The sequence below is a fragment of the Astyanax mexicanus genome, chromosome 9, assembly GCF_023375975.1.
Source record: "Astyanax mexicanus isolate ESR-SI-001 chromosome 9, AstMex3_surface, whole genome shotgun sequence".
NCBI classification, from domain to species: Eukaryota; Metazoa; Chordata; class Actinopteri; order Characiformes; family Acestrorhamphidae; genus Astyanax; species Astyanax mexicanus.
In genome coordinates, this window is record NC_064416.1 from 5222904 (window position 1) to 5250000 (window position 27097).

The following is a 27097-nucleotide window of genomic DNA, read 5'->3' on the forward strand; positions in this document are numbered from 1 at the left end:
AATGTACTTGAGTAAAAGTAAAATTACCTTTTTTAAAAACTATTGTAAAAATTACAAATTACTCATAAAATCTGACAAAGTGACAATGACACTTACAGATGTTCACAATTCTTGGAAAAGTTTTTTTTAATCTGAAGACTCTATTTAACCTCTGCAGCAATTCAGCTTGTGGAGTTATCATTATTAACTGCTGCAGCCACATGTGGGCTAAAACCACAAAACTACACATTCTTCTGAGCGTTCCTGTGTAATCCCCGTCAGGATGAATGGGGAATCCCATATTTAAATATTCAGTGAGTGATTTGCATGAACCTTTTATGGGTAAATGTGTGGCGGTATGGAGGCAGAATACGAGTCTGGGTTTCCTGCGCACATTTTTAAGAAGGTTGTGATTTATAAAGAGGACACTACGTTCACTCCAGAAGCTAAGCAGAGTTTTATAAATGAGACCCCAGCACATGCCTCCTCCGATACATGTGAAGTCAGGCCCCGCCTCTTTTGCAACTGCCACCTCACAGTGCAGCATCACAGTGCACTCTGAGGAAAGCACCAGATCTCCAGCTCTGATACAGCAGCTAACAGATGCCTGTGCTGACCAGCACATCACATTGGAAGTGAAGAGGGGACCCATAAAGGGAAAAACATCTCGGCCCATTCCGCTCTCTCTGACTCCGGCTGCTGATGCCACAGCAACATGATGTGGGATTGAAACTCATGCTCCTTGGCTCATAGTATCATTTGCTACACTATTTTGCTTGCATTTGTAATATGGCCTGTATGTAATGGTTGAGAGTAATAATGAACTTTGAACTTTAGAAACACTGATCCAACAAACAGTGCACTCTCACCTCCCGACACACGGCGGCGATCTGAGCCTCGTCCATACACGTCTCCGTCACCACGTCCGTCAGCGAGCCGCCGGCCAGATACTCCATCACCACCCACAGCTCATCCCCCACCAGGTAACTACGAGACCAGACAGCAGATCATCAGCACACACTACTGCACTGCACTGCACATTACTGCATTACTGAGGGGCACAGAGCGGAGACATGGCAACCGGACAACAGCGGTTAGGGACGGTACATTAGTGCATTTCTGCAGAGACAGAGCGGGTCACTATAGAGACGGAGGGACACAGAAAATACCCCACAGACTGGGTAGACCCATATAAACACAGAGCGAAATCACAGAAACAACATATATATATATATATATATATTTTTTTTTTTATTTTTTTTTATTAATAAATATATACATTAAATATCCTTAATAATGAATATGTCCATTTTTTTCTTCAGAAATTCTTCACACTAGTTGCAACTAGGGCTGGGAGATATTGTAAAAATAAATAAATAATAATAAAAAAAAAATCTTGATATTCTTCAAATATACAACTCTAGAAAAAAATTAAGAAACCACTTCAGTTTTTTAGTCAGTTTCTCTGATTTTTATATTTATTGATATTTATAGGTATATGTTTGACAAACTACGGATGACATTTCTCCCAAATTCCAAATAAAAACAGTGTCATTTAGAGCATTTATTTGCAGAAAATGATAAATGACTTAAAACTTTCAGACCTCAAATAATGCAAAGAAAACAAGTTCATATTCATAAAGTTGTACGAGTTCAGAAATCAATATTTGGTGGAATAATCCTGATTTTTAATCACAGTTTTCATGCATCTTGGCATCATGTTCTCCTCCACCAGTCTTACACACTGCTTTTGGATAACTTTATGCTGCTTTACTCCTGGTGCAAAAATTCAATCAGTTCAGTTTGGTTTGATGACTTGTGATCATCCATCTTCCTCTTAATTATTCCAGAGGTTTTCAATTTGGTAAAATCAAAGAAATTCATCATTTTTAAGTTCTCTCTCATTTTTTTTTACATACAAAACCCTTTTTTAAGTCTTACCTGTCCAGGTAATTAACGATGTTGGGGTTTTTGTTTTCCCTCATGACCAGAATCTCGTTGATGATGAGCTCCTTCTTGGGCTGCTGCTGCAGGTTCATCTGTTTAATGGCCACCTGAAAAAAACAGGACGAGGAAATTTAACCTTTATCCGGATGGACAGACCAGAGACATTTATACAGCATGTTAGGGCTTCTCGCTGTCTCTCTCTCACTGTCTCTCTCTCACTGTCTCTCTCTCTCACTGTCTCTCGCTGTCCCTATCGCAGTCTCTCTCTCGTTGTCTCTATCGCTGTTTTTCTCGCTGTCTCTCTCTCGCTGTCTCTCTCTTTGTCCCTATCGCTGTTTCTCTCTTTGTCTCTCTCGCTGTTTCTCTCGCTGTCTCTCTCTCTCTCTTGCTGTCTCTCTCGCTGTTTCTCTCTCTCTCGCTGTCTCTCTCGCTGTCTCTCTCGCTGTTTCTCTCTCTCTCGCTGTCTCTCTCTCTCGCTGTCTCTCTCTCGCTGTCTCTCTCTCTCTTGCTGTCTCTCTCTCTCTCTCGCTGTCTCTCTCGCTGTTTCTCTCGCTGTTTCTCCCGCTGTCTCTCTCGCTGTTTCTCTCTCTCTTGCTGTCTCTCTCTCTCTCTTGCTGTCTCTCTCGCTGTTTCTCTCTCTCTTGCTGTTTCTCTCTCTCTTGCTGTCTCTCTCTCTCTCTCTCTTGCTGTCTCTCTCGCTGTTTCTCTCTCTCGCTGTTTCTCTCTCTCGCTGTTTCTCTCTCTCGCTGTTTCTCTCTCTCTCGCTGTCTCTCTCTCTCTCTCTCGCTGTCTCTCTCTCTCTCGCTGTCTCTCTCTCTCTCTCTTGCTGTCTCTCTCGCCGTTTCTCTCTCTCGCTGTTTCTCTCTCTCGCTGTCTCTCTCTCTCTCTCTCTCTTGCTGTCTCTCTTGCTGTCCCTATCGCAGTCTCTCTCTCAGTCTCTCTCGCTACCTCTCTCTCGGTGTCTCTCTCTCTCTCTGTCTCTCTCTCTGTAGGTAGGAGATAGGTGGAGTCAGATGAGCATGTTTGAATGTGTTTTTGTACCTCTTGTCCTGTGGCGATGTCTATTGCTGTGTAAACTGTTCCAGACGCCCTGAGATCAGAAAAAAAGAGAAATATTTAAACATCTGAAATATAACTGTTCTGAAAATATTCTACATTATATATAACCAAATAATCCATTCTAGTTGTGGAGTAGTTACTTTAAAAAATGCAGTTAAACAGTTAAACTTTTCTTTTATTATTTTTTATTCTTATTGTTTATTACTATTAAAGTTTTTATGTATTTTTTATTGTACTCTGTTTTTTGTTATATTAATTATTCTTAAGTTTTATTCATTTTTTTATAGTTTTGTATTCTTGCTTTTTAACTTATTTTGATTAGTTTATTTTATTATTATTTTTATTATTATTTTTTATTATTATTATAGTTTACGTATTTTTTATTGTACTATGTTAAAGGTTTAGCTTAATTGTAACTGTTTTTTGTTATATTAATTATTCTTAAGTTTTATTTCTAAGCTTATTTTTATTTCTTCTCTTAGTTCTTTATTTTCTTTTTATTTCTTTCGTTATTTTTTATAGTTTTGTATTATTGCTTTTTAACTTATTTTGATTAGTTTATTTTATTATTATTATTTTTATTATTATTTTATTATTATTATATATTTTTTGTATTTTGTATTTTTTATTGTACTATGTAAAAGTTGTAGCTAAATTTTACCATTTTTTTTGTTGTATTAATCGTATATCTTCTTTTGATTTTAATTTATTATAAATTAAACCAAGTTTTAATATTATTTTATTATTTTTTTTGTTAAGTATAAACATAGAGAACTCCAGACAAACTCCAGTCCAACTAAGCTTCTTTAATATATTTGCATTCTACTAAAATACATTCATTTACAATCAGCATATATGCAGCTGAAACACTAAAGGGAACAGCCTAGTGCAAAATCCCAAATTATATTATCAACATTATCATTTTAATATATAATATTTTAATATTATAGTCATTATGGCTTTTAGTAAAATGTGTTTTGGGGAGGAGGGGTAGTGCACTATAGGACTCTGTGGGCTTAATATCTTTATTTTTCCACTTTCATTACTTTTATTTTTATACTTTAAGTAGTTTTGAAACCAGTACTTTTTTAACACTTTAACTTAAAGAGTAAAAAGCTTGAGTTGATTCTTCTTTAACGTCTACAGAAGTATTTTATTAAACTCTAGTATCTATACTTCTACCTACAGAGTAATGAGTGGAGATGCTTTTCACATCTTTGTTATTAAGTGCAATATAATGCGAGAATATAAATATTATGTGAGATTGAATCAATTCTTCATGACAGTCCTGATCTGAAATAAGACTCACCCCTGGCCGATCTTCTCAAAGCGCGTGTATTTCTTCTTAGGATCCCCCACACTCACTATACTCCCTATAAAAACACAGGAGACACACAGACAGTCAGAGAATAATAATAATAAAATGAGGGAATATGAGATACATGTGGGACAGCAGTGAGGGGGTGATAACTGGCACTTAAGGTCATGTGCCAAATACTGCCAGAGCTGATTCATCAGCTCAGTACAGCTGGAGAATAAAGAGGACAGATCTGTCTCACTACCACAACAACGAGGACAAAAAACAGACAGACAGACAGACAGAAACGCCCATGCCCTGGAGAGAGAGACACATCTCAAATCTCAGACAGACGGAGAGAAAGAAAGGCTGGAAAAATAGAGATAGATACAGATACAGTGCCAGTCAAAAGTTTGGATACACCCTCTAATTCAATATTTTTATTTTTTTATATAGTAAATGAATACTGAAGTGATTCAGACTATGAATGAACTCATAAGGAATCATGTAGTTACTTAAAAGTGTTAAACAAACTAAAATACGCAGTTTCTGAGGATGGTAACTCTGAGGAACTTATCCTGTACAACAGAGGGAACTCTTGCTCTTCCTTTTTTGGGGCAATCCTGATGAGTGCCAGTTCCATCATCAAAACATTTATGATGGTCTTTGTTACTGCACTTTCTGAGAATAATTTTTTTGTAAAGGAGTTTATTAATGGCTATTAAGTAGGTTGTAAATACGTTACTAAGCAGTTAATATAATAAATATAAAACACATAAATAGAAGTGGCAACAGTGAGCTGAAAATGTGCAAAATAGTGATTTTAGTTCTTAAAAACGATGAATTCTGGAATATAATCAAGAGGAAGATGGATGATCACAAGCCATCAGACAAAGCTGAATTGCTTGAATTTTTGCACCAGGAGTAAAGCAGCATAAAGTTATCCAAAAGCAGTGTGTAAGACTGGTGGAGGAGAACATGATGCCACGATGCATGAAAAAAAACTGTGATTAAAAACCAGGGTTATTGATTTATATAAATACTGATTTCTGAACTCTTAAAACTTTATGAATATGAACTTGTTTTCTTTGTATTATTTGAGGACTGAAAGCTCTGCATCTTTTTTTTATTTCAGTCATTTCTCATTTTCTGTAAATAAATGCTCTAAATGACAATATTTTTATTTTGAATTTGGGAGAAATGTTGTCTGTAGTTTATAGAATAAAAAAACAGTGTTTAACTATTTACTATAAATTAAATGATTTGATTGAATAAAATGACTAAGCAAGCGACAGATCACTATTGCCATTTGAATTGATGTGTTGTAACTGCTTATCAATAGTGTTTAGGGCATTTACACCCTAAACAATAATACCAATAAATAATAATCTAATTTATAAACCCTCTATAAGAATTGTCTTATTTTAAAGTGGTACCAAAAATCTCCAAACCTTTGCACAGTACTGTATCTATACCAAAAATTAATTTATTTATTTTGTAATAATGATATAATATATAATATCATAGAGCCCAGCTCTGATCAGGATACAGAGACAGATAAAGGATCTGTTCAGGGAAAAAGAGGTGAAGTCTGTGAAGTAAACATCTCAGTAAAGAGTGAAGAACAGACAGAGGCTGTGGACAGAACACAGTTTACAGTTCAGGATAAAAACGAGGAGAAAACACACACAGAATCAAACACACACACAGTGGGATTGCTGTTATTTCAGTGGAAAAACCTGGCAACCACTGACAGGTAAGGCAGTTTACAGTCCCGCCTGAAGGAGGGAAGGAAAGACAGACTGGATGACTGATCTGTTCTGAAGCAGCATCCCTTTCTTACCAGTAGAGGGTGATCTGAGCACGTCTGGAGCATGAGTGTTTAAAATAGAGCCTCTTAGAAAAGCATGTGGATCTCGGGGAAGACATTACTCAAAAATTACTCATTCAGGAAGTGTTGGATTAAAAAAAAACAGCAAAATAAAAAGTATGATTCAGATATATTTCACAAGACAAAGGTGACCAGCTGCTAAGAAATCTAAATATTTATTATTTTCCACGAATGCAGTTGATCAGCTTAGACTTAATCAGTGTCACATTGTTAAATCTGTATACAGATGTTTCTTTTTATTTTATTTTAAATATTCTAAACATATTTTTGTGTATCTGTGACCTAAAACCAGAAACAGTCATTTTATATGGACATTTAGTGTTTAGGGGATAGTTTTATATCATTTGAAATACAGTAGCTGAGCTGTAACTTGATAAAGTTATCCTGTGGAGCAGAGGAAACTCTTGCTCTTTCTTTCCTGTAGCACTCCTGATGAGAGCCAGTTTCATCATAACGTTTTGGATGGTCTTTGCGACTACACTTGAAGATACTTTTACTTTAAATTTTTTACATTTTTTGTAAAAACTAGGCTATTTTTCCTACTAATTCAGCTGTTGCTCAGCTGTATATCCATCACTAGTGATGCCACAACACAAGTTATCAAACTGCTGCTGATGCTGTAGTATTGCTGAGCGCATCGACTCGGTTCTGATACATCAGCTCACAGACGCAGCCTTCTGCTAATCAACATCACCCTAGAAATGATGAGGGGAAAGAGCGCCATCTACTTTCCACCTGTCAGAGAGAGCAAGGCCAATTGTGCTCTCTCAGGGCTCCGGCAGATGATGGCAAGCTGCATGACCGGGATTCAAACCAGCGATCTCCCGATTGTAATGGCTTGTAATGGCAGCGCTTTAGACCACTCGGCACCTAGACCTTCATTTCTAGACTAGAATATTACTCAAATACTCATTACTCAACTGATACTCCCAAAGAGTAAGTAATTAACTCTTGATGAGTTCAGCACAGCTGTTAACTGAAAGCCTGAATTCCAGGAGACTCTACCTCATAAAGCTGACTGAGAAAATCCAGCAGAGATGTTCAAACCTGTCTCTATCTATGCAAGAGGTGCTACTTTGAAGAATCTAAAATATAAAACACATTCTGGTTAATTTAACACTGTTTTGTTTGCTAAATAATTCCATATGTTTTTCTTCATAGTTTAGATGGCTTTAGTATTAATCTACAAATGCAGAACCTTCAACCTCACGATTTATGATGTGCATAATGAATAGTAACAGTTCCTAAAAAACATTAAGTCATACAGAGGTAGATACCAGAATCAAGCTAATTAGGGATTACTGTCATGCAGTTAGCACCATGCTAACTAGTAAAGTATTAAAATCATGTTTTATATCATGTTATAAGTTTAGTCATGCCAGGTGTCTTGGCTGATCAACCACATATTTGGTGTAAGGATGGAAAATGGTCTAAAAGTGACTCATATTTCACGACTTCGCTTGAATATGTGAATAAGTTTCAGGGTAATGGGGGTCAGGCTCTTACGTAGTTTCTCCAGAATCTCCTCGTCAGACATTTTCTTCTTGCGGGTTTTGTCTGCGCTGCGGGGGGCGGTGCTGGAGGGGGTGGGGGTGGGGCTGCCGCCCTCGGCCGGTGGGGGGGAGATGGGAGAGGTGGCCACATCCTTGGTGGGGGCGGGAGGCAGCGGCTCGATCACTGAGCGAGTGTATATCTGAGAGAGAGAGAGAGAGAGAGAGAGAGAGAGAGAGAGAGAGGGGGAGAGAGAGACGTTAGAAAGCAGCATTAATGAAATACAGCACATTACCAATCTCAGCGTGGTCAGACAGTCACGGTTGAAGACCTCAATACAACTGCAGGGCATTCTGGGAAAAGGCTGATTCATCAAAGGGACCACATTACATTCACACCACACCACCACCACAATCTGGCCTGGCCAGATTACGATTCACGGTTAATCGACACTGGTCAAAACAGCAAGACTGATTTTCTGACCCGTAAAAGAGTCCAAACTTACTGTAATCAGAGGAGGAGCAATACACGTTAGCCCATTCTTGTTTTCTCTTTTCCTGGTCCTTTCTATTCCCCTTCCATGTGACTTTAGCACCAGTGCCTAGTTTGTTACCTCCTCATTATCTGCCCCAGGTGTTCCTTGTTTCTTTAGCTCTTTTTATACCTCACATTTTCCTTTGTTCTGTGTTGTGCTTTGCTTGACCCTCTGTATATCTGCTTTTATATTGTTTATCTTTATTCTTTTTATTTGACTTGTTTTGCTAGTTTTCTTAGTTGCTTTTATTATTTTCTTGTCTCCTAGTCCTTTGTTTTTGGTCTTTTAGACTTAATATTGTTTTCCAGTCTTGATATTTTTTTATTTCTAGTTTTAATATTTTTTGTTTTCTATTCTTAATATTGTTTGTTTTCTAGTCTTGATATTGTTTAAATCTTTTGTCTTAACATTGTTTTTGTTCTATTCTTGATATTGTCATGTTTTGTAGTCTTGATATTGTTTAATCTTTTTTCTAAATATTGTTTGTTTCTATTCTTAATATTGTTTGTTTTCTAGTCTTAGTATTGTTTGTCTTCCTTTCAGTCTTTTTTTCCTACAAGAAGGGGGTGAAGACTAGCACAAGCCTCCTTCGATACATGTGAAGTCAGACTCGGCCTCTTTTTGAACTGCTGCTGATGCAGCATTACCGTGTAGCATCACAGAGCTAACGCTCGGAGGAAAGTGCAGTGACTCAGTTCTAATTCATCAGCTCACAGATGCAGCCTTGTGCTGATCCACATCACCCTAGGAGTGATGAGAGGAAAGCGCGCCATCTACTGTACCCACCCAGAGAGAGAGCAAGGCCAATTGTGCTTTCTCGGGGCTCCGGCAGCTGATGGCGAGCTGCACCAGGGGGATTCAAACCAGCGAACACCTGATTATAGTGGCAGTGCTTTGTTTGTTTTCTTACCACTTCAATTAAAACCTCCTTTGCATTTGCATCCTGCCTCAAAGTCTGAGTCGTAACAATGAGATAAACAGTGTCCCAAAACATAAATAAGGATCCATTTCGGTCACAGCCTCTGCTTTACGTTTAATTTTTTGTAATAAAAAGAAGTACAACAATGTATTTAAATATGTAATTCTGTAACTAAATTAGGATTTGATCAAATTAAATAAATAAGTAACAGTTCTAGCTGTTTTTAGCATTTTTTTGTTTGTCTTTGATCTGCTGGAATTGCTGTAGAAGCACTGGTTTATCTTCTATCACCATTAAAGCCCTAAATTAGAGCCTCTTAACCTGCTTTAGGAGAACAAACAACCATGAGGGGAGTCAGGAGCAGTCAGCTGTTAACATATCCAGCCAACATGGCGCCACAGCCAGAGAGAGCTGCTCTTAAGTAGGCACACACTTTATACTGTTGTGTGTGTGTTTGTGATCTATATCTAACAGTAATGTGTATATAGTGTAACTTATTATTATTATATACTATGTAATAATAAGTAAAATAGTCAAATATTCATTCAATATGTGTAACTTGAAAATATATTTTAAGTATAAGTTTTATATAGGTTTTAGAACACTCCTATTGTTAGTAGTCCAGTAGCTGCAGTGCTGTATGACCCAGACAAGCAGCTATTGAATTTTCTCACCTTATCAATGATTTTATTTCTGCAGTTCTTTACCTTTCAACAACTAAAAAAAGACCCAAAAACACAGAGAACTCTGTAACTGTTAAAAGTAGAAGTATTTTCTTTCAAGAAATTACAGATGAAGCCAGAGAGCGGTGAGAACTGTTTCCTACACCTTCAAATAAAGACTCTTAGAAATTGGAGAAAAAAACTGCTACAGGAAGAGTCACGTCTGGCTGACCCACATGGAAACAGCAGCTTTAGCCTTTAGCGCAGATTAACATGATTAAGGACTGAGTCTCAGTTTCAGCAGAAGAGAATTAGAATTAGAGTTAATCTGACAGGAGAAGAACTGCAGTAATAAAGTCACTGATAAGATTAAGAGAAAACAATAAAGAAAAAAAAGTATATATACTAGTGCATCTTAGTACAGAATTATCATTGAATATCATTGAAAAGCTACTTTATTTCAGTAATTCAGTTCAAAATGTGAAACTCATATATTATATAGATGTATTAAACACAGAGTGATCTATTTTAAGTGTTTATTTCTTTTATTATTGATGATTATGGCTTACAGCCAATTAAAAACCCAAAAATCAGTGTCACAGAAAATTGGAATATTATATAAGACCATTTGGTACTTTTGTCAGTGTGCCAAGTCCTGCTGGAAAATGAAGTTTATTGATGATCAGTGGTGGTTTAGAGTCATCTACTGGTGTTGATCCACTGTGTTTTATTATCAAGTCTAAAGTCAGTGCAGTTTTGTTTTCCCACAAAATCTTACAGCACTTCCTGCTTCCCTCTGCTACTGACAACTTTTATGGAGATGCGGATTTCATTTTCCAGCAGGAAAAGTAGCCAAAGTAGACAAAAGTAGTTTTCTGAGACACTGATTTTTGGGTTTTCATTGGCTGTAAGTCATATTAATCAATAATAAAAGAAATAAACACTTAAAATAGATCACTCTGTGTTTAATACATCTATATAATATATGAGATTCACGTTTTGAAATGAATTACTGAAATAAAGTAACTTTTCAATGATATTTAAATTTTTTGAGATGCACTAGTATGCACTAATAGACTAATTCTGAAGAGGAGGAGGGAGGAGGACTCTCTCTGTATTAAGGAGTAACACTGTTTCTGTCTAATCTGGGAACAAAGGCATGCTTTGTGTGTGTGTGTGTGTGTGTGTGTGTGTGTGTGTAAATTAAACCGCAGTGTGTCGTTCCCCTCTCTGACTCCGTCAGCAGGAGAGTGGAGCATCGTGCTGCTCATTATACCCAGCGCCTCACCCAGCGCTTTTAATCTGGTTACAGCAGTGCTAACGGGGGGCAGGCCGCGCCTACAGCCGACACACTGTTTAACATTTATGAGCAGATAAAAATACGTCTGGCTGATATAAATCTCAGCAGGAGAGCGCGGGAAGCTGGGTGGAGTGTGACCGAACCATCAGTGCCGTTTTATCAAATAAAACGCTGAGAGAAACCAATAAAATATCGAGATTACATCAACAACACACTTCCCCGCACTGCATCTCAGCTCGTTTATACAGCACCTCCAAACAGCATCCAGAAAATGGGCCTGTAGAACCACTGAGAGAACCCAAAACTCAAAACTGAAACCAGTTCTGTTCTAGGCTTTAAAAAGAGATGCTGATAAGAACTAAACAACTCCATAGCAACCACTTCACAACATCTTAATCGATTACCTATCAAGCAGCAACCTAGAAACAAAAGACCATGCACCGCTTTAGCACCAACCTAGCAACCAGTTAGCAACACCACATCAACCATCTGGAATTCCACAGCAACCACATAGCAACATCATGGTTTGCTATAAAGTGGTTGCAATAATACTCCAGGTGGTTAATGCTGCATTTCTGGTGTCTGATTATGATGTTGCTAAGAGGTTGCAATGATACTCCAGGGGGTTCATGTGGAATTCCAGGGGGTTGATCAGGGTGTTGCAAATTAGTTGCTATGATACCTCAAAACTCGAGGAAAACAGCAAAACAACAGTAATCGGCCCTTTAATCAGGCATTTAAATGGCTTTAAATTTAAATGACTGTTTTTCTGGGATTAAAAGCGTGAATTCAGCTGCAACTGGAAATATCTGCACTGTAAAACTGTGCTGGACTGAGAAGCACAGCTTTCAACATGTGCTCACGTTAACAAGCACGTGCCCAACCATGTGGATGGAGGCCATGCGTGCGTTACCTCATGTTTACTCCTAACCCCCCTCCCCCTCCCCCTCACGTTTCTCAGGCAGCAGCAGCCTGTCACTCACACAGACACAGAGACAGTGCTGTGTATCTACTTCTTGGTAAGAATCAAAACACTGCAACATGAGGTGTTTGATTCATTGCCTTAAGTAACATCACACGTCCTGCGATGTGAGTATTGCACATGCGCACATCACGATGAAGATGCTTCAACAATATATCATGCAGCCCTAGTTGCTACAGTGTCTTGGGGGTTCCTAGAGTGTTGTCAAGTGGTTGCTGTTGGAGCCCATACGGTTGACTGGGTGTTACCAGTGTATTTGTATCACTATGACGTTAAAAGGGTGGATACATCTTTACACCCCATTTATTCTTATTTGGAATATTTTGTGTAATATGCAACCAAGTTTCTATTTAAAAACATATTATGGGATGTGTGTGTGTGTGTGTGAGTTGAGGTTTAATGAGGCTGGGCTGTGTTCTCTCTGGTATCAGAGCTGTCAGCCGTGTGATAGATCAGACCACACCTGTGAGGAGCACGGATCCGACGCGCCCTTTAATCAGACACTGTCTGGAGGACACGCCCCCAACCCTCAGCCAGATCAAAGCAACAACACGGAGTCTCCCACTGCTCCCCATAACACTCCAACACACACACACACACACACACCTGCATTAGCATATTTATATTACTGAACTACTGTGTGTGTAAAAGCTGCACTGTGTGTGTGTGTGTGCGCGCTACAGTTGTAGCTCAGGGCATGTCTCTAATTCAAAGAGTTCATTATAAACCCAACCCACAGATACCTGAGCAACAGACGAGAGGAGGAGAGAGAGAGAGAGAGAGAGAGAGAGAGAGAGAGAGAGAGAGAGAGAGGTAGACATAAAAAGAACTGTTTAGTATCCACTATGAATTGTTCAGTATCTAATATTAATGAATCAGTATTCCTTATGATTTGTTCAATATCCACTATGATTTGTTTAGTATTTAATATAAATTGTTCATTATACACTATAAATTGTTTAGGATTCCCCATGAATTAGTCAGTATCTACTTTGATTTGTGTAGTAACCACTATGATTTGTTAAGTATGCACAATGAATTGTTCAGTGTCCACTATGATTTATTTGGTATCAACAATCATTTGTTTAGTATTCACTATGATTTGTATAGTATCCACTATAAATCGTTTAGTAGCCACTATGATTTGGTTAGAATCAACTGTGAATTGTTTAAAATTCACTATAAATTGTTCAGTATCCACTATGATTTGTTTAGTATCTACTATAAGTCATTTAGTATCCACTATGAACTGTTTAATATCCTTTATGAATCATTAAGTCTCCACTATGAATTGTTTAGTATCCATTATGAATTATTTAATATACACTATGAACTGTTTAGTATCCACTATGATTTGTGTAGTATCCTTTATGAATCATTAAGTCTCCACTATGAATTGTTAAGTATCCACCATCATTTGTTTAGTATCCACTATGAACTGTTTAGTTGCTCAGTATACACTATGCATAATTTAATATCCACTGATTTGTTTAGTATACACTATGAATTGTACAGTATCCACTATGAACTATTCAGTATCTACTATGATTTATTTAGTATCCACTATGGATTATTCAGTATCTAATATTAAGGAGTCAGTATTCCTAATTATTTGTTTAATATCCACTATGAATTGTTTAGTATTCTCTATGAATTACTCACTGTTTAATATAAATTTTTTACTATACACTCAGATTTTTTAGGATTCACCATTAATTAGTCAATATCTAATATGAATGTTTTTATTTTATAAAAAACAAGTCTCCATTTACTGCATAATTTGAACACACAAATATTCCCTTACACTGTTTTAAAATTTCTTGATTAATCGAAAAATAGAAATTCTCTAAAATGACCTGAAATAAACTTATTTTGCATTGACTTCCATTGAAATTTAAGACATTTGTTTTTCTCTCCTGTACAGTTGATGTTTTGGAGATACTTGTTTTTCATTGGACGACGTTAATATGTGTGAGAGAGATATATATATAAGAAGTACTCACAGATTTGGTGTGTTCTGGTCGGGGGGCGATCACAGGGGGAGGAGCAGCTTCATCCTCATCCTCATCCTCAGATACGGTGGCGACGGCGGGGGTCTCCGACACGGTTTTGGAGTTCTGTAGGGGGCGGGGGAAGAAGACGGACAGGAAGTGAGGCTGTGCTACAGCCGTCACCACGCTAGCACACAACACACCTGAGGCTAGCATGGAGGCTAACAAGCTCCAGGTGTGAGCTCATCCCTGCTCTTACACTAACCACTGAACCTACAGCACAGATCCTGACATCACTACAGCTGAGACAAACATCATCACTATCTCCTCCAAACTACGCTAAAGCAACAAAACCTCACATCTCCTGACCCTTCACCACTACCACTACTGTCACTACTGTACACCTGAACCCTCACACAGCTCAGAGCTCAGCCTGAAAGATGCTGATTCACAGTGCAGAGAGAGAGAGAGAGAGAGAGAGAGAGAGAGAGAGAGAGAATGTGAGAGAGAGAGTGAGAGAGAGAGACAGAGAGTGAGAGAGAGTGAGTGAGAGAGAGAGACAGAAAATATATATATATATACAGCTCTGGAAAAAATTTTGAGATCACTTCAGTTTCTGAATCAGTTTCTCTGATTTTGTTATTTATAGGTTTATGTTTGAGTAAAATGAACATTGTTGTTTTATTCTATAAATTACAGACAACATTTCTCCCAAATTCCAAATAAAATATTGTCATTTAGAGCATTTATTTACAGAAAATGAGAAATGGCTGAAATAACAAAAAAGATGCAGAGCTTTCAGACCTCAAATAATGAAAAAAAAAACAAGTTCATATTCATAAAGTTTAGAAATCAATATTTGGTGTTTTTAATCACAGTTTTCATGCATCTTGGCATCATGTTCTCCTCCTCCACCAGTCTTACACACTGCTTTTGGATAACTTTATGCCTTTACTCCTGGTGCACAAATTCAAGCAGTTCAGCTTGGTTTGATGGCTTGTGATCATCCATCCATTGGATACAATTACAAAATTATAGGGACTTATTAGAGCTTTCTCTATGTGTGTGTTTCCTTCTCTCTATATATCTCTCTCTCTCTTCCTCTCTCTTGTTTTCTCCATCTATCTCCATTTCCACCCTCCTCCCTTACTCCCTAAACAGCACAGTCAGCAGCAGCATCACTTACCACAGCATTGGAGGAGCTGTAACTGTCCAGAGTTTTATCTGGAAAGAAAACACACACACACACACAAGCAAAAACACAATTACAAAGTGGTAAAAAAGCACTAATATTAGAAAATGACGCTCCTCAACATCACACATGAGCCTTAGGTTACCATGTCCACTGTCAGGTGTGCACTACAGGGGTATAAAGACCCCAGCACATACCTGTCAAGTCTCCCGTTTTGGCCGGGAAACTACCGTATTTTAGTCCTCTTTCCCGCCGTGCTCCCGTATTAGTATTTTCCCGTAAATTTCCCGTATTCTATTAAAATAAAAAAATATATATTATTGAGGATACAGGGCACTGACCGCTCTGTGTCTCTTAACCAATCGTGGTGCCGGTTCAAGGAGAAAGTCCCGCCTTTCAGGAGAAACAGCCAATCAGCTTGCTGGTTTTGCGGAGCTCGAAGGAGGGTCAGTGTGGGGAAGACCCCCGCCCCCCGCCCCCCGCTGTGATTTCAGGCAGCTAGTCGGAGCAGCTGATGTTAAAACAGATCTGGATATACAGCGATTTTTCTAAAAGAAAGGTAACGGTAGGCTAATCATGTAAACTGTGATGAGATTTTACTGATAGCTGCTTAAAAATACTCGTCTCCGAAAAAAAAAAACACACAGATTAAACCTTTTAAAAGTAAAAAAAAATACAGATTGTGACTCAGCTTAACTAGAAATGTGGAGAGGACTGAAATTAACTGAATTGATCAGGAGTGGAGTGATCAAAAGAAATAAGTATTAATTAAAAAATATTAATTGTGTAGACCCCTTAGGACAGATTTTTACTGATGGAATATATCTGGTCCATGTCCTTTTTGCTCATGATACTATTTTTAGGTCACCAACAGTCATTTTGCAGAATTTGTGCACCCTTTGTTAAATTTTAAATCCATTAAATAAATAAAAGAATATATAATATAAAAGAGTGCATTTATCCCAAAAAAGACATGAAATCTTAACTTTTTTAAATATCTAGAAAAGGAATGTCCACAACATTTCAGTGTCAACAAAGGTAGGCCTATCAGATTCTGATAATCTAATTGTAGTCTGTAAGTGGTTCACATGTGGTTATTTTAGATTTTTTGTATACCTGTCTTAAAATGTAAGGGATACTGAATCTTTTTTGGGCTGGTGGGACGGCTTTAAGCGGACGGAGGAAAATATCCCTTATTTTTTAATCTAAAACTTGACAGGTATGCCCCAGCATTTAGCTGTGCAAAACTGGAACAAATTATCTGGTCACCTAAAAGGAGTCTTTTTTATTATTGAATCATTAACACTGATCTTAACTGAGGCGAGTGAGATCCTGCAGTTCTTTAAATGTTGTTCTGGGTTCTTTTGGGATCTCCTGGATGAGTTCTTCATGCCCTTTTGGAGTAATTTTGTTCGGTCGGCCGGTCACTCCTGGGAAGGTTCACCAGTGTTCCATGTTTTTTCTCCATTAGTGAATAATAATAGTGAATTACTGTGGTTCTCTGGAGTCTCAAAGCTTTAGAAATGACTTTATAACCTTTTCCAGACTGATAGATGATCAGTGACTTTGTTTTCTCATCTGTTGTTGAGTTTCTTCAGATGGGGGTATAATAATAATAATGTGCTACTTTTTGAGATATTTTATCTGCTTCATGTTGTCAGACAGATTTTATTTAAATGATTTCTTGATTCTACAGGTCTGGCGGTAATCGGGCCTGGTTGTGGTTAGTAGTGAAATTGATTTTAGCTTTACAAAAAGTGTGATTAATCACAGTAAATTTATGGGGCTAGATTGGTTTGGATAGTTTTCTCTCTTAATAAATGAAATCATCATATAAAAAGCGCTTTTTATATTAACTCGGGTTATATTTGTCTGATGTTTAAGTTTGTTTGATAATCTGAAAAATGTAAGTATTACAAAAAAAAAAAGCAAAAACAACAGAAATCAGATTAGAAAACACTGGAAGAGCAGGTGTTCACATATTTTTGGATATATTAAACTCAAATCTCAAACTAAACAGAATATAATCATATATTTTTGTAGTGTTTAAACAGGTCAGACATGCAGTTTGGTGTTTTGAAGGTGTTCTGTGTTCATTAATGCTGTAATTTTAATACAGGCTAAGTTAAAGAAGGATATATATATATATATATATATCAACTCTACTCTCCTGTTGAAATAATGACACTTGAAGATGAATTACAGTAATTTAATAATCAGTAATAAAGTCAGCCACGCCTGTTCATGCCAACTGTTCATCTGAGTGCAGGTAATCAGACCTCCTCAGTAAGTCCTTTATTCTAATAAACCTCCCATCAGGACATTATGATTCAACCATAACACTTCCATTATTTTTTCTATAAAACAGTGTCTATAAACATTTGATTTTTAGATGCATCCTATTATCTTTACTAAAATAAGGACTGAATCTTAACCTTAAAATATGTGTATCGTCACGCTGTGGATAATAATAATAATAAAATCCATACAGACGGTAAAATTCTCACCTGTGAAGCTCATGTATTTCTGGCTGTTGGCCGTCTCTTTAGAGTCGTAAAACTTCAGCACATCCAGAACTGCCTGTGGATTCTTCTTCTGCTCCAGTTTAGTGATATTTGAGGTCTGGAGCAAGCGAGCCCACTGCTCTGGCATACCCTGCACACACACATATACACACACACACAAAAGCTTAATATATATATATATATATATATAAATTAATAAAATATAAAAATATAAAAGTTATAGATGCAAAAAAAGTGTCTGATTGCAATGCTATTCATTCAGAAGCAATATATAATTTATTGTTACAAGAAGCAATACATTATAAACAAAGAATTAGACTGATATGGAAACTTTTGGTCACAACACCAGGTGGGTGAAGACTAGCACATGCCTCCTCCGATACATGTGAAGTCAGACTCCACCTCTTTTTGAACTGTTGATGATGCAGTATTACCGAGTAGCGTCACAGCGCTAACGTTCGGAAGAAAGCTCAGCGATTCGGTTCTGATACATCAGCTCACAGGCGCCCTAGGAGTGATGAGGTGAAGGAACGCCATCTACTGTACCCACCCAGGGCTCTGGCAAGCTGCATGACCGGGATTCAAACCAGCGATTTCCCGATTATAGTGGCAGCACTTTAGAACACTAGACAACTTTGAGCCTATCCCAAAATTTACAATGAAAAAAGGAGTGTCCAAACTTTTAAAACTGTCTGTTTGTCTGCATACACTCAGAAAGTGAGTCAGGAACATTATCTGGCCTTTCAACAAATAAGTGAACACACGCTGGTGATTTAGTGATTTAAGAGGACCAGTATGAAGATTGGAGCAGCAAGACTTTCATAAACATCATGGCTGACATTCATTAACCTTTATTACACACACAGACAGAAAGTCTTATTTTAGAGACTCTTATTCTGTAACCCCTCTAACACTTGTAGAGAATATTTAGCTGAACAGAAAGCCGGGTCTGTTCTCTGATAAAGAGATAAAGAGATCAGCTCCTGGGTAAAACCAGCATCACAATGCAGCTTTGTCTGCAGCACTTATACTCCGATGGATTAATAATCAGTCTTAATAAGTGCACTAATACAAACCCTAAACATTGACTAATACTGGTGTAAAAAAGTGCAAGCAAAAAGGCCACACTTTTATTTTGAGAATTGTTTGTAGTTAGTTGTTTAAATGTTAACATTCGTAGTAAAAAAAAAAATATTTCTGTCCACACAGAGATTAAAACATTGTAGCAAAAATAAATTATACTATTTCACCAATTCAAAGTGACTATTAGCTTTAGAGTTTTTAATGTGGCCACATATAAGCAGGTGTGTATAGTAACGCAGTAGAACGACTTCACTTCTGTACTTAAGCACTAAAATACTATATCTGCATCTACTTAAGTATAAATGTTTTCTCCTACTTCCACTTTTACTTCACTGCATACACTTACCGGCCACTTTATTAGGTACACCCTGCTAGTAGTTGCCTTTAGAACTGCCTTAATTTTATTGTGGCACAGATTCAGCAAGGTACTGAAGACATTCCTTAGAAACTGTGGTCCAAATTAACATGAGTATCATGCAGTTAGTGCAGATTTATCAGGTGCACATCCATAATGTGAATCTCCCGAAACTCCACCACATCCCAAAGCTGCTCTACTGGACTGAGATCTGGTGACTGGTGACTCATTGTCGTGTTCAAGAAACCAGTCTGAGATGATTCTCTAGCGCTTTGTGACACGGCGCATTATCCTGCTGGAAGTTGCATCAGAAGATACAGGTACACTGTGGTCATAAAGGGATGGAGGACATGGTCAGCAACAATACTCAGGTAGGCTGTGGCATTGAGGCAATGCTCAATTGGTACTAATGAGCCCAAAGTGTGCCAGGAAAATATCCCCCACACCATTTCAGCACCACCACCATGTTGCTGATGCCAAATTCTGACTCTACCATCTGAATGTCGCAGCAGAAATCATCAGAGACTCATCAGAGCAGGTAACATTTTTTTTAGGTAACGCTCTTCTTAACGTAACGAGTGGTTATTTGAGTTACTGTTGTCGTTCTACCAGCTGGAACCAGTCTGGTCGTTCTTCTCTGACCTCTGGCATCATCAAGGCCAAACTGAACTGCAGTTCACTGGATATTTTCTCAGATTTTTTCGGATCGTTCTCCGTAAACTCTAGAGGTGGTTGTGCGTGAAAATCCCAGTAGAGCAGCAACCACCATGCCTTTCTTCTTCATTCTGATGATCTGATGGTTTGAACTGCAGCAGATCGTCTTGGCCATGTCTACATGCCTAAATGCATTGAGTTTCGGTGATGTGATTGGCTGATTCGACATTCTCCTAATGATCAGTGGCTTTCTGTAATAACTACATTAAGCAGTACTGTACTTTTACTTTCAGTACTTCACTACATTTTGCAATAAACTACTGATGCAGACTTTACACACTTACGGTAAACTCCCCGGTGACGGCATCAAACCCCACGTGGATGGTGTGCTCAAAGTCTGATGGGAGAGAGATCTCAGGACGTTCCTTCTTCTTGTTGGCTGAGGAGAAAAAAAATCAGCTTTATCACCAGTTAGCAAGCTAAAAGCTACAGAGCTAGCAATGTCAAAAACAAATAACAACAAACTGCCAAGGCTAGCTTTTAGCATTGTGGCTAATGTGCTTAAACACTGTTTAGGTCGGCTGCTGTGTTTGTTAGAATTGTGAATTTAGGCTTTAACCTGAGCCTGACTGTTAGCATTGTGGCTAACCCTCTATCCTAGGCTGCATAACCTACAAAAACGATACACATGTAACAGTAAACAGCAACTACTAAACTAAGCAAAAAACTAATACTTTAATAAATTAAGGCCAATCAATCTGAAACATTTCAAGAACTTGTGTCAAGAAAGTGTCCTCAAGTGCGGTCACAAAGGCTATCAAAAAAGTTATGATGAAACTGGCCCTCATCAGGACTACCCCAGGAAGGAGCCACCAGTTACAGCTATCAGTGACAGCTAAACAGCTTAAATCCACTCATTTACATTATTTAAATTATTAAATAATTTAATCATACTAATGCATATCAAGAAATTAGAATATCATTAAAAAGCTACTTTATTTCAGTTATTCTGTTCAAAATGTAAAAATTAATCTATTTTAAGTGTTTCTTTATTTTATTATTGATGATAATGGCTTACAGCCAATGAAAACCCCAAAAAATCAGTGTCTCTAAAAAAAAAACTATATTTTATATAAGACCAGTTGGTACTTTTGGCAGTGTGGGCAGTGTGCCAAGTCCTGCTGGAAAATGAAATCCACATCTCCATAAAAGTTGTCAGTAGCAGAGGGAAGCATGAAGTGCTGTAAGATTTTGTGGGAAAACAAAACTGCACTGACTTTAGACTTAATAATAAAACACAGTGGATCAACACCAGCAGATCACATGACTCTCAACCACCTTTTATGGAGATGTGGATTTCATTTTCCAGTAGGAGTTCATCATCAACAATAAAAGAAATAAACGCTTAAAATAGATCACTCTGTGTTTAATACAGTTATATAATATATGAGTTTCACATTCTGAACTGAATTACTGAAATAAAGTAATTTTAATGATATTCTATTTTTTTTGTATAGCAGTATAACTAGTATAGCCAGAACCTGAGTACTGGTCTGTGATCAATGATATTATTCATCATTATGTTTTGTATATATTATTCTCTTTAGGGATGCTTTAGGGATATTTATATTCTAAGACTGTGGTGTCATAGCGTTTAAACACTAGACCCAATATAAATAACCTCAATCCGTCTGTTATCATCAACACTCTTTAACATAACTGCTGCTAATGCTGATAAACAACAAGAGCTGCCGCTGCTCTGTCGCTCAGATACTGCAGAGTGCTACTGGTTAAGTGGGGGTCCGGCTGACTGTGTAACGTTAATGATGTGCTAACAGGAGGCTAATTAACAGGACGGCTCTGCTGAAACATGAGAGGACCACGGTCTGCCCCTGTCTGGGTAGCAGTACTACAGTCTCTACCTCTAATTCTGCTCAGGATTAATGTGTGTTTGGGAAACTGCCCCTAAAACCCTTTAATAAATTAGTAAGAGGATTATTACTCTAATAAAAATTCCCAGAACTGATTATCTGCCAATTATCCAGCTCATAATGCTACTGCTGTAGCTAGTGCCACACCTGCCCCAGTAAAATGATCTAGAAGTGAAAGTTTGGGCAAAAAAATGAATAGAAAAATAAAAACTATAAATGTAACTGTCCAGTCAGACCAGCTGGCCAGATGAAGCTGATCTTTTTATGTTATATATATATATATATATATATATATATATATATATATATATATATATATATATATATATTTAGTTAAGAGGATTTTTTCAGTGTGCATCAACTTAATATTAACTGAAACTAGTTAAGACATTATTAATCATTATATAATTATTACTATAGTTACAACATTCTTACGCATCAAAATTGAGCAATGTTCAAGAACGTATGTCTTAACTAGTGAAATTAAATAATTAGCTGAGACCATGTTTACTACTGTCGCAAGTATTTTTTAAATTATGTACCTTGCCTACTAAAAGCCTCAGGTAGCAACCGCTGTTCCTAATGAAATGGTTGAAATATAAATATCTAAATATTCTTATGAGTGAGAAACCGAAACTTCACGTGAAGCGCTGCTGTTCTATAGGTGAGAATTAGATCACATTATAGAAATATTGTGAACAACCTAAAATAAACTTTTAACTGAGTTTTTCGGCAGGTCTCTATAGAACCAGCATTTTTTTGAGTATATTATCGCTTTTATGCAAAAAAAAAAAAAACATGTATCTCCAGAAGTGCAACTTCACTTTAAAGGAAAATAATAGTACAAAAAAATAGTACAAAAGTCTTAAAATCTTAAATTGTACTTAAAATGTTCTTAACTGTACTAAAATGGAACTATTTTAAATATACTTCAGCAACATTTAAACATTTAAACTACTTTATGTATTTAACCCCATATTTTAAATATGTAAAACTGATTAAATTATAATACATTTAATCAGTAATACAACTGTATCACTAAGAACTGATGAAATATATTTACATTATAGTACAAATATGCTTCTTGTTTCTGTCTTTTGTAAGTAGCACAATTCTAGTATACTTCGTAGGGTATAAAAATATAATATTTTAATATACTGTAAAACAATTTTAATTTACTTTCTAAAAACGTTACATGATACATTGTACTTTAAGTAAACTACTGTAACAGTTGTTTTTAACACACTTTGCTAAAAAGGTACAAAAGTATATTTAGAAACAAATATTTTAGAAGTATATTGAATTACATTAGTTTAAAATACACTTTATGAAATAAAATACAATTTATGTAAGTAAAAATTAGGATCAAAGTTTACTTTCAAACATTTGATAAAAGCATATTATTAATGTACTTTTCAGTACATGAATCTGTTCTTTATACCTTTCTTAATATGTTTAATAAGTACAATTAAATATATATTTTTTTCACCGGGGCATTCTTAAAAAAATGTGACATATCTAAAACTGTAAAAACAACTGTAATATTCACATTATGATAAAAAGTGATGAACCCAGACTTATCATTATCACTCACTCTTGTCTCCGCCTCCGGTGAGGATGGAGCGGATGGAGCGGTCTTTCCTCTTCTTGTCCTCTGGGTTGGGGGGCAGCGGTTTGGAGCTGTGGTTCAGGGGTCCAGGGTCTTTACTGCTGGCCCCCATCATAGTGCTGGTGTTCCTCATGGGCGGCGCGGGGGGCTTATCCTCCACTTCCCCGTTATCAGACATCCTTATGCACGGCTGCAGCTAAATCTGAAACACACACAGCCAATCAGAACAGACCTTAGAGTTAGTGGAGGGGTGGTATCAACACAATCAGCGCAATTAGTAACAGAAATAAGTCAATTTGCATCATTTGCATTAGATTACCAAACTTAACACAGGGTGAGGAATGTGAGAAATGGAGTATGACTGCTTTCAATATATGACAACATAGTTCTGCAAGATTGAGATATTCAGAACTGGCAAAATATGCAAAAGGCATGAACTAATTCTCTTAATTAATCATGGGTGTGGTTAATTTTGTGAGTAACGTGAAATAAACCAATCAGTGTGCCTGTTGACATCCTCTTTAAGAAGCGGGTGAGCTCTGACTTTGGCGTGTTCGTATCTTAACAGCACAGCGCTTTTACTTATCTCAGCCGAGACAGATACTGAGCTGAGCATTTACACTGTGAAGATAAACCAGCAGCTCATTTAAGGGAACATTAATGTTATTTTATTTATTATTTTGTTTATTGTAGAGTTAAAAGTCGGGTTTGAGCTCTCAGTGTGTGTGTGTGTGTGTGTTTAATAAGTGGGGGTGTACACAGAGCGCTGGGAGCACCTATAGGAATGGACTCTGATGATTGACTGTTGACTCTTGTCAGGGTTTTAATCAGTCAGTGGAGCTGCTGTGTTTTCAACCGCCAAAATATATTTAAAAAAACACCAGAAATTTACCTGAACACACCTTCCATCACATCCATCAGTGTAGATATATTTATAAACTCCTACGCTATTTTAGCAGTGTGGAGTCAAGGTGTGAAAATAGACCGTTGATGGGGTGTAAGATAGCAACAAGAATTGTGATGCAGTTTATGCATGGTGTACATTAGGGCTAATGATATTTTCCTTTTCGTTTCTGAAATAAAAGGGTGTCATGTGACTTTTGACACACCCTGAACTTGGACTGTGTGGTGGGACTGTGTTAAACGTTATATAACGTAAATATAAAAAAAAACAGAATCCAACGATGTGCAAACCCCATAGACCCATATTTTAAACTGAAAATGTATTATTTTTTTATTTTATAAACTCATTTAGAGCTTAATGACAGCAATACATCCCAAACAAGCTGAGACAGGGAAACAAAAGGCTGGAAAAGTATGTGGTACTAATAAAAAACCACTACAACATGACTGGCTATAAAATGAGCATTCAACTGAAGATAATGAGCATCCTATATTGAGTATTTTTATGATATTATGTACCGGTAAGTTTTCTCGTACAAAGAAATTCTTTCTTTGCTCCTCGCCAAGTATGCCACATAAAAATAAAAGTAGAAAATATACAATAAAGCAATAAATAAACTAACTAAATATGTAAATATAAAGTAGATAGTAGATAGGGGGATATCCAAAGTCTTCCTAATTTTACAAAAAAGAACATTTTCTAAAATTTTCCCACACTGTATTTTGGATTGTGAATAAAATATGGGTTCATAAGATCTGCATTCTATTGCGTTTAATTTGTGTTTATACAGCGCCCCAACTATTTTGAAACTTCACTAAAATAAATCAAAACAGCAGAAAAAGGGATCCACAACTAAGTCTAAAGTCTAAAGTCAGTGCAGTTTTGTTTTCCCGGAAAATCTTACAGCACTTCATGCTTCCCTCTGCTACTGACAACTTTTATGGAGATGCGAATTTCATTTTCCAGCAGGATTTTGCATAGTGCACACATTATATGTGTAATAAATCTATATAATATAGGAGTTTCACATTTCGAACTGAAATACTGAAATAAAGTGACTTTTCAATGATTTAAATTTTTTTTGAGATGCTTTTGTAAGGGTTCCATTATAACACAAATGGCTCTATATATGCCATTAAAGGGGTTCCACTATAAAATAGGATTCAATATACCTGTAATACAGTCAAAATGCTGTAGTGTTTATAGTTTCGAGGTGTTAGTTCTTTAGGTAGTTCGACTTTTGCCACAGTAATCACATGTAATCACATGTAATCTGCATTTAATCCACTTTACACTTAAACATAATGCTCTCTATACTCTATACAGCACTCACTCAGACGAGAGGGTACCATCTGCTGCCAGCCCACTGACCAGCGTCTAATCTACGCTTTAGGTGCTAAATAATACGTTTTAGTTTTAAATAAATAAGTGAGGGTTCTGGGAAGTGTGCTGGAATTATGCTATTAAATAATCACAATATAATATAAGTAGATTCATTTCATTATTCACTAAAACCACAGTGTAGTTTATCCAGGTTACTAACAGATTCTCTCCTGAGTAATACTGCAGGTTTCACCATCAAATCCATTTAAACCTTAATCCACTGCAGCACAGCTTCAGCATTAGCACAGCCGCTAACAGCTAACAGCTCATTACCGCCCATCTGCGCCTGATTAGATGCCTGTAACTGTGTGTGTGTGTGTGTGTGTGTTTGTGTGTGTGTGTGTGTGTGCGTGCGCTCGCTATATGGACAAAAGTCATGGGACACTTGATCGTTATTTGTGGTTTCTCCCAAATACAATGTATTAAAAAAAGAGAGTTTATTCAACTTTTGTTGGAGTAACTGTTTCTACTACTAGATTTTCAAGCATTGCTGTAAGGATTTGATTGTATTCAGTGACAAAAGCACAAATGTATACCCCTCTAACCCTATCCTGGCATTAGGCATGGTGCTTACAGAAAAAATCAGTGTTTTTTTCTCAGTAAAGCTGCTTTGTGACAACTTTTGTTGTTAAAAGCGCTATATAAATAAAATTGAATTGAATTGAACTGAATTATCTGTCTCAGATAGTCCAATTCTATAGACAGTAAAAAAAAAAAAAAAAGACGATTGACGATACAACAATATTCTTAGGCAATATGACAAAAAAAAGATTTATTTTTTAATTATTTTTAAGAACATATTACTGCAACAAAATTTCGTTTTTATATTTATTCAGCATAAATTAGGGCTGTCAACGCTAAAGTATTAAAGTGTTAAGCACGTGATTAATTTGGAATTAGTAATGCATTTTTTTTTTACGTGGATTAATTTCGTCATCAGTTTTGACCCCAATTTCCACTGTAATCTGCCTCAGTGGTGAGAACCCTTTTATCAAACATACTTCTTTTTAATTGAGCTAAACTGCTGATAAGACGCAGTTTAATCTGATATATTAGCCAGATAATGCACTGCTATGAACAAACGCTGTCTCTGCTGCTCCATGCGGTTTACACACTAAGAGCTCAGTATGTGCAGCGTTCACTGGTGCGTTTAGGTTTATTTATGCCTGTGTGAAACCAAACCAAACAGAGGGAGAAACGCTTCAAAAAAAACAAACTCATCAACTGATCCGTGTGCAGGTGTGATGGATCACAGTATAAACCAATAGGGAGTCAGAATGGTATATGTTTATACTTCTCTACATCCAATCACAATCAGATTCACTCTATCTGGATGGAGAGATTTATCTGGATAGGGGTTTTATTGAACGATGAGAAGCCGAAGCTGAAATGAAATAGGAGTAACGAG

At 36.8% G+C, this 27097-nt stretch overlaps 1 protein-coding gene across 3 annotated transcripts in view; it reads right to left on the minus strand.

The window, feature by feature from the left end:
• pak1 (p21 protein (Cdc42/Rac)-activated kinase 1) overlaps window positions 1-27097 on the minus strand; it is an 88261-nt gene that overhangs the window by 7458 nt on the left and 53706 nt on the right. For all 3 annotated transcript variants that reach the window (XM_049483725.1, XM_049483726.1, XM_049483727.1), the window contains 10 exons: window positions 23388-23604; window positions 20207-20301; window positions 17753-17900; window positions 15240-15277; window positions 14066-14179; window positions 7680-7866; window positions 4295-4358; window positions 2968-3016; window positions 1921-2033; window positions 849-966 (listed from right to left, as the gene is read on the minus strand). In XM_049483725.1, coding sequence (XP_049339682.1) covers window positions 849-966; window positions 1921-2033; window positions 2968-3016; window positions 4295-4358; window positions 7680-7866; window positions 14066-14179; window positions 15240-15277; window positions 17753-17900; window positions 20207-20301; window positions 23388-23580 — 1119 coding nt within the window. In that variant the 5' untranslated portion in view covers window positions 23581-23604. The remainder of the gene's footprint in view (window positions 1-848; window positions 967-1920; window positions 2034-2967; window positions 3017-4294; window positions 4359-7679; window positions 7867-14065; window positions 14180-15239; window positions 15278-17752; window positions 17901-20206; window positions 20302-23387; window positions 23605-27097) is intronic.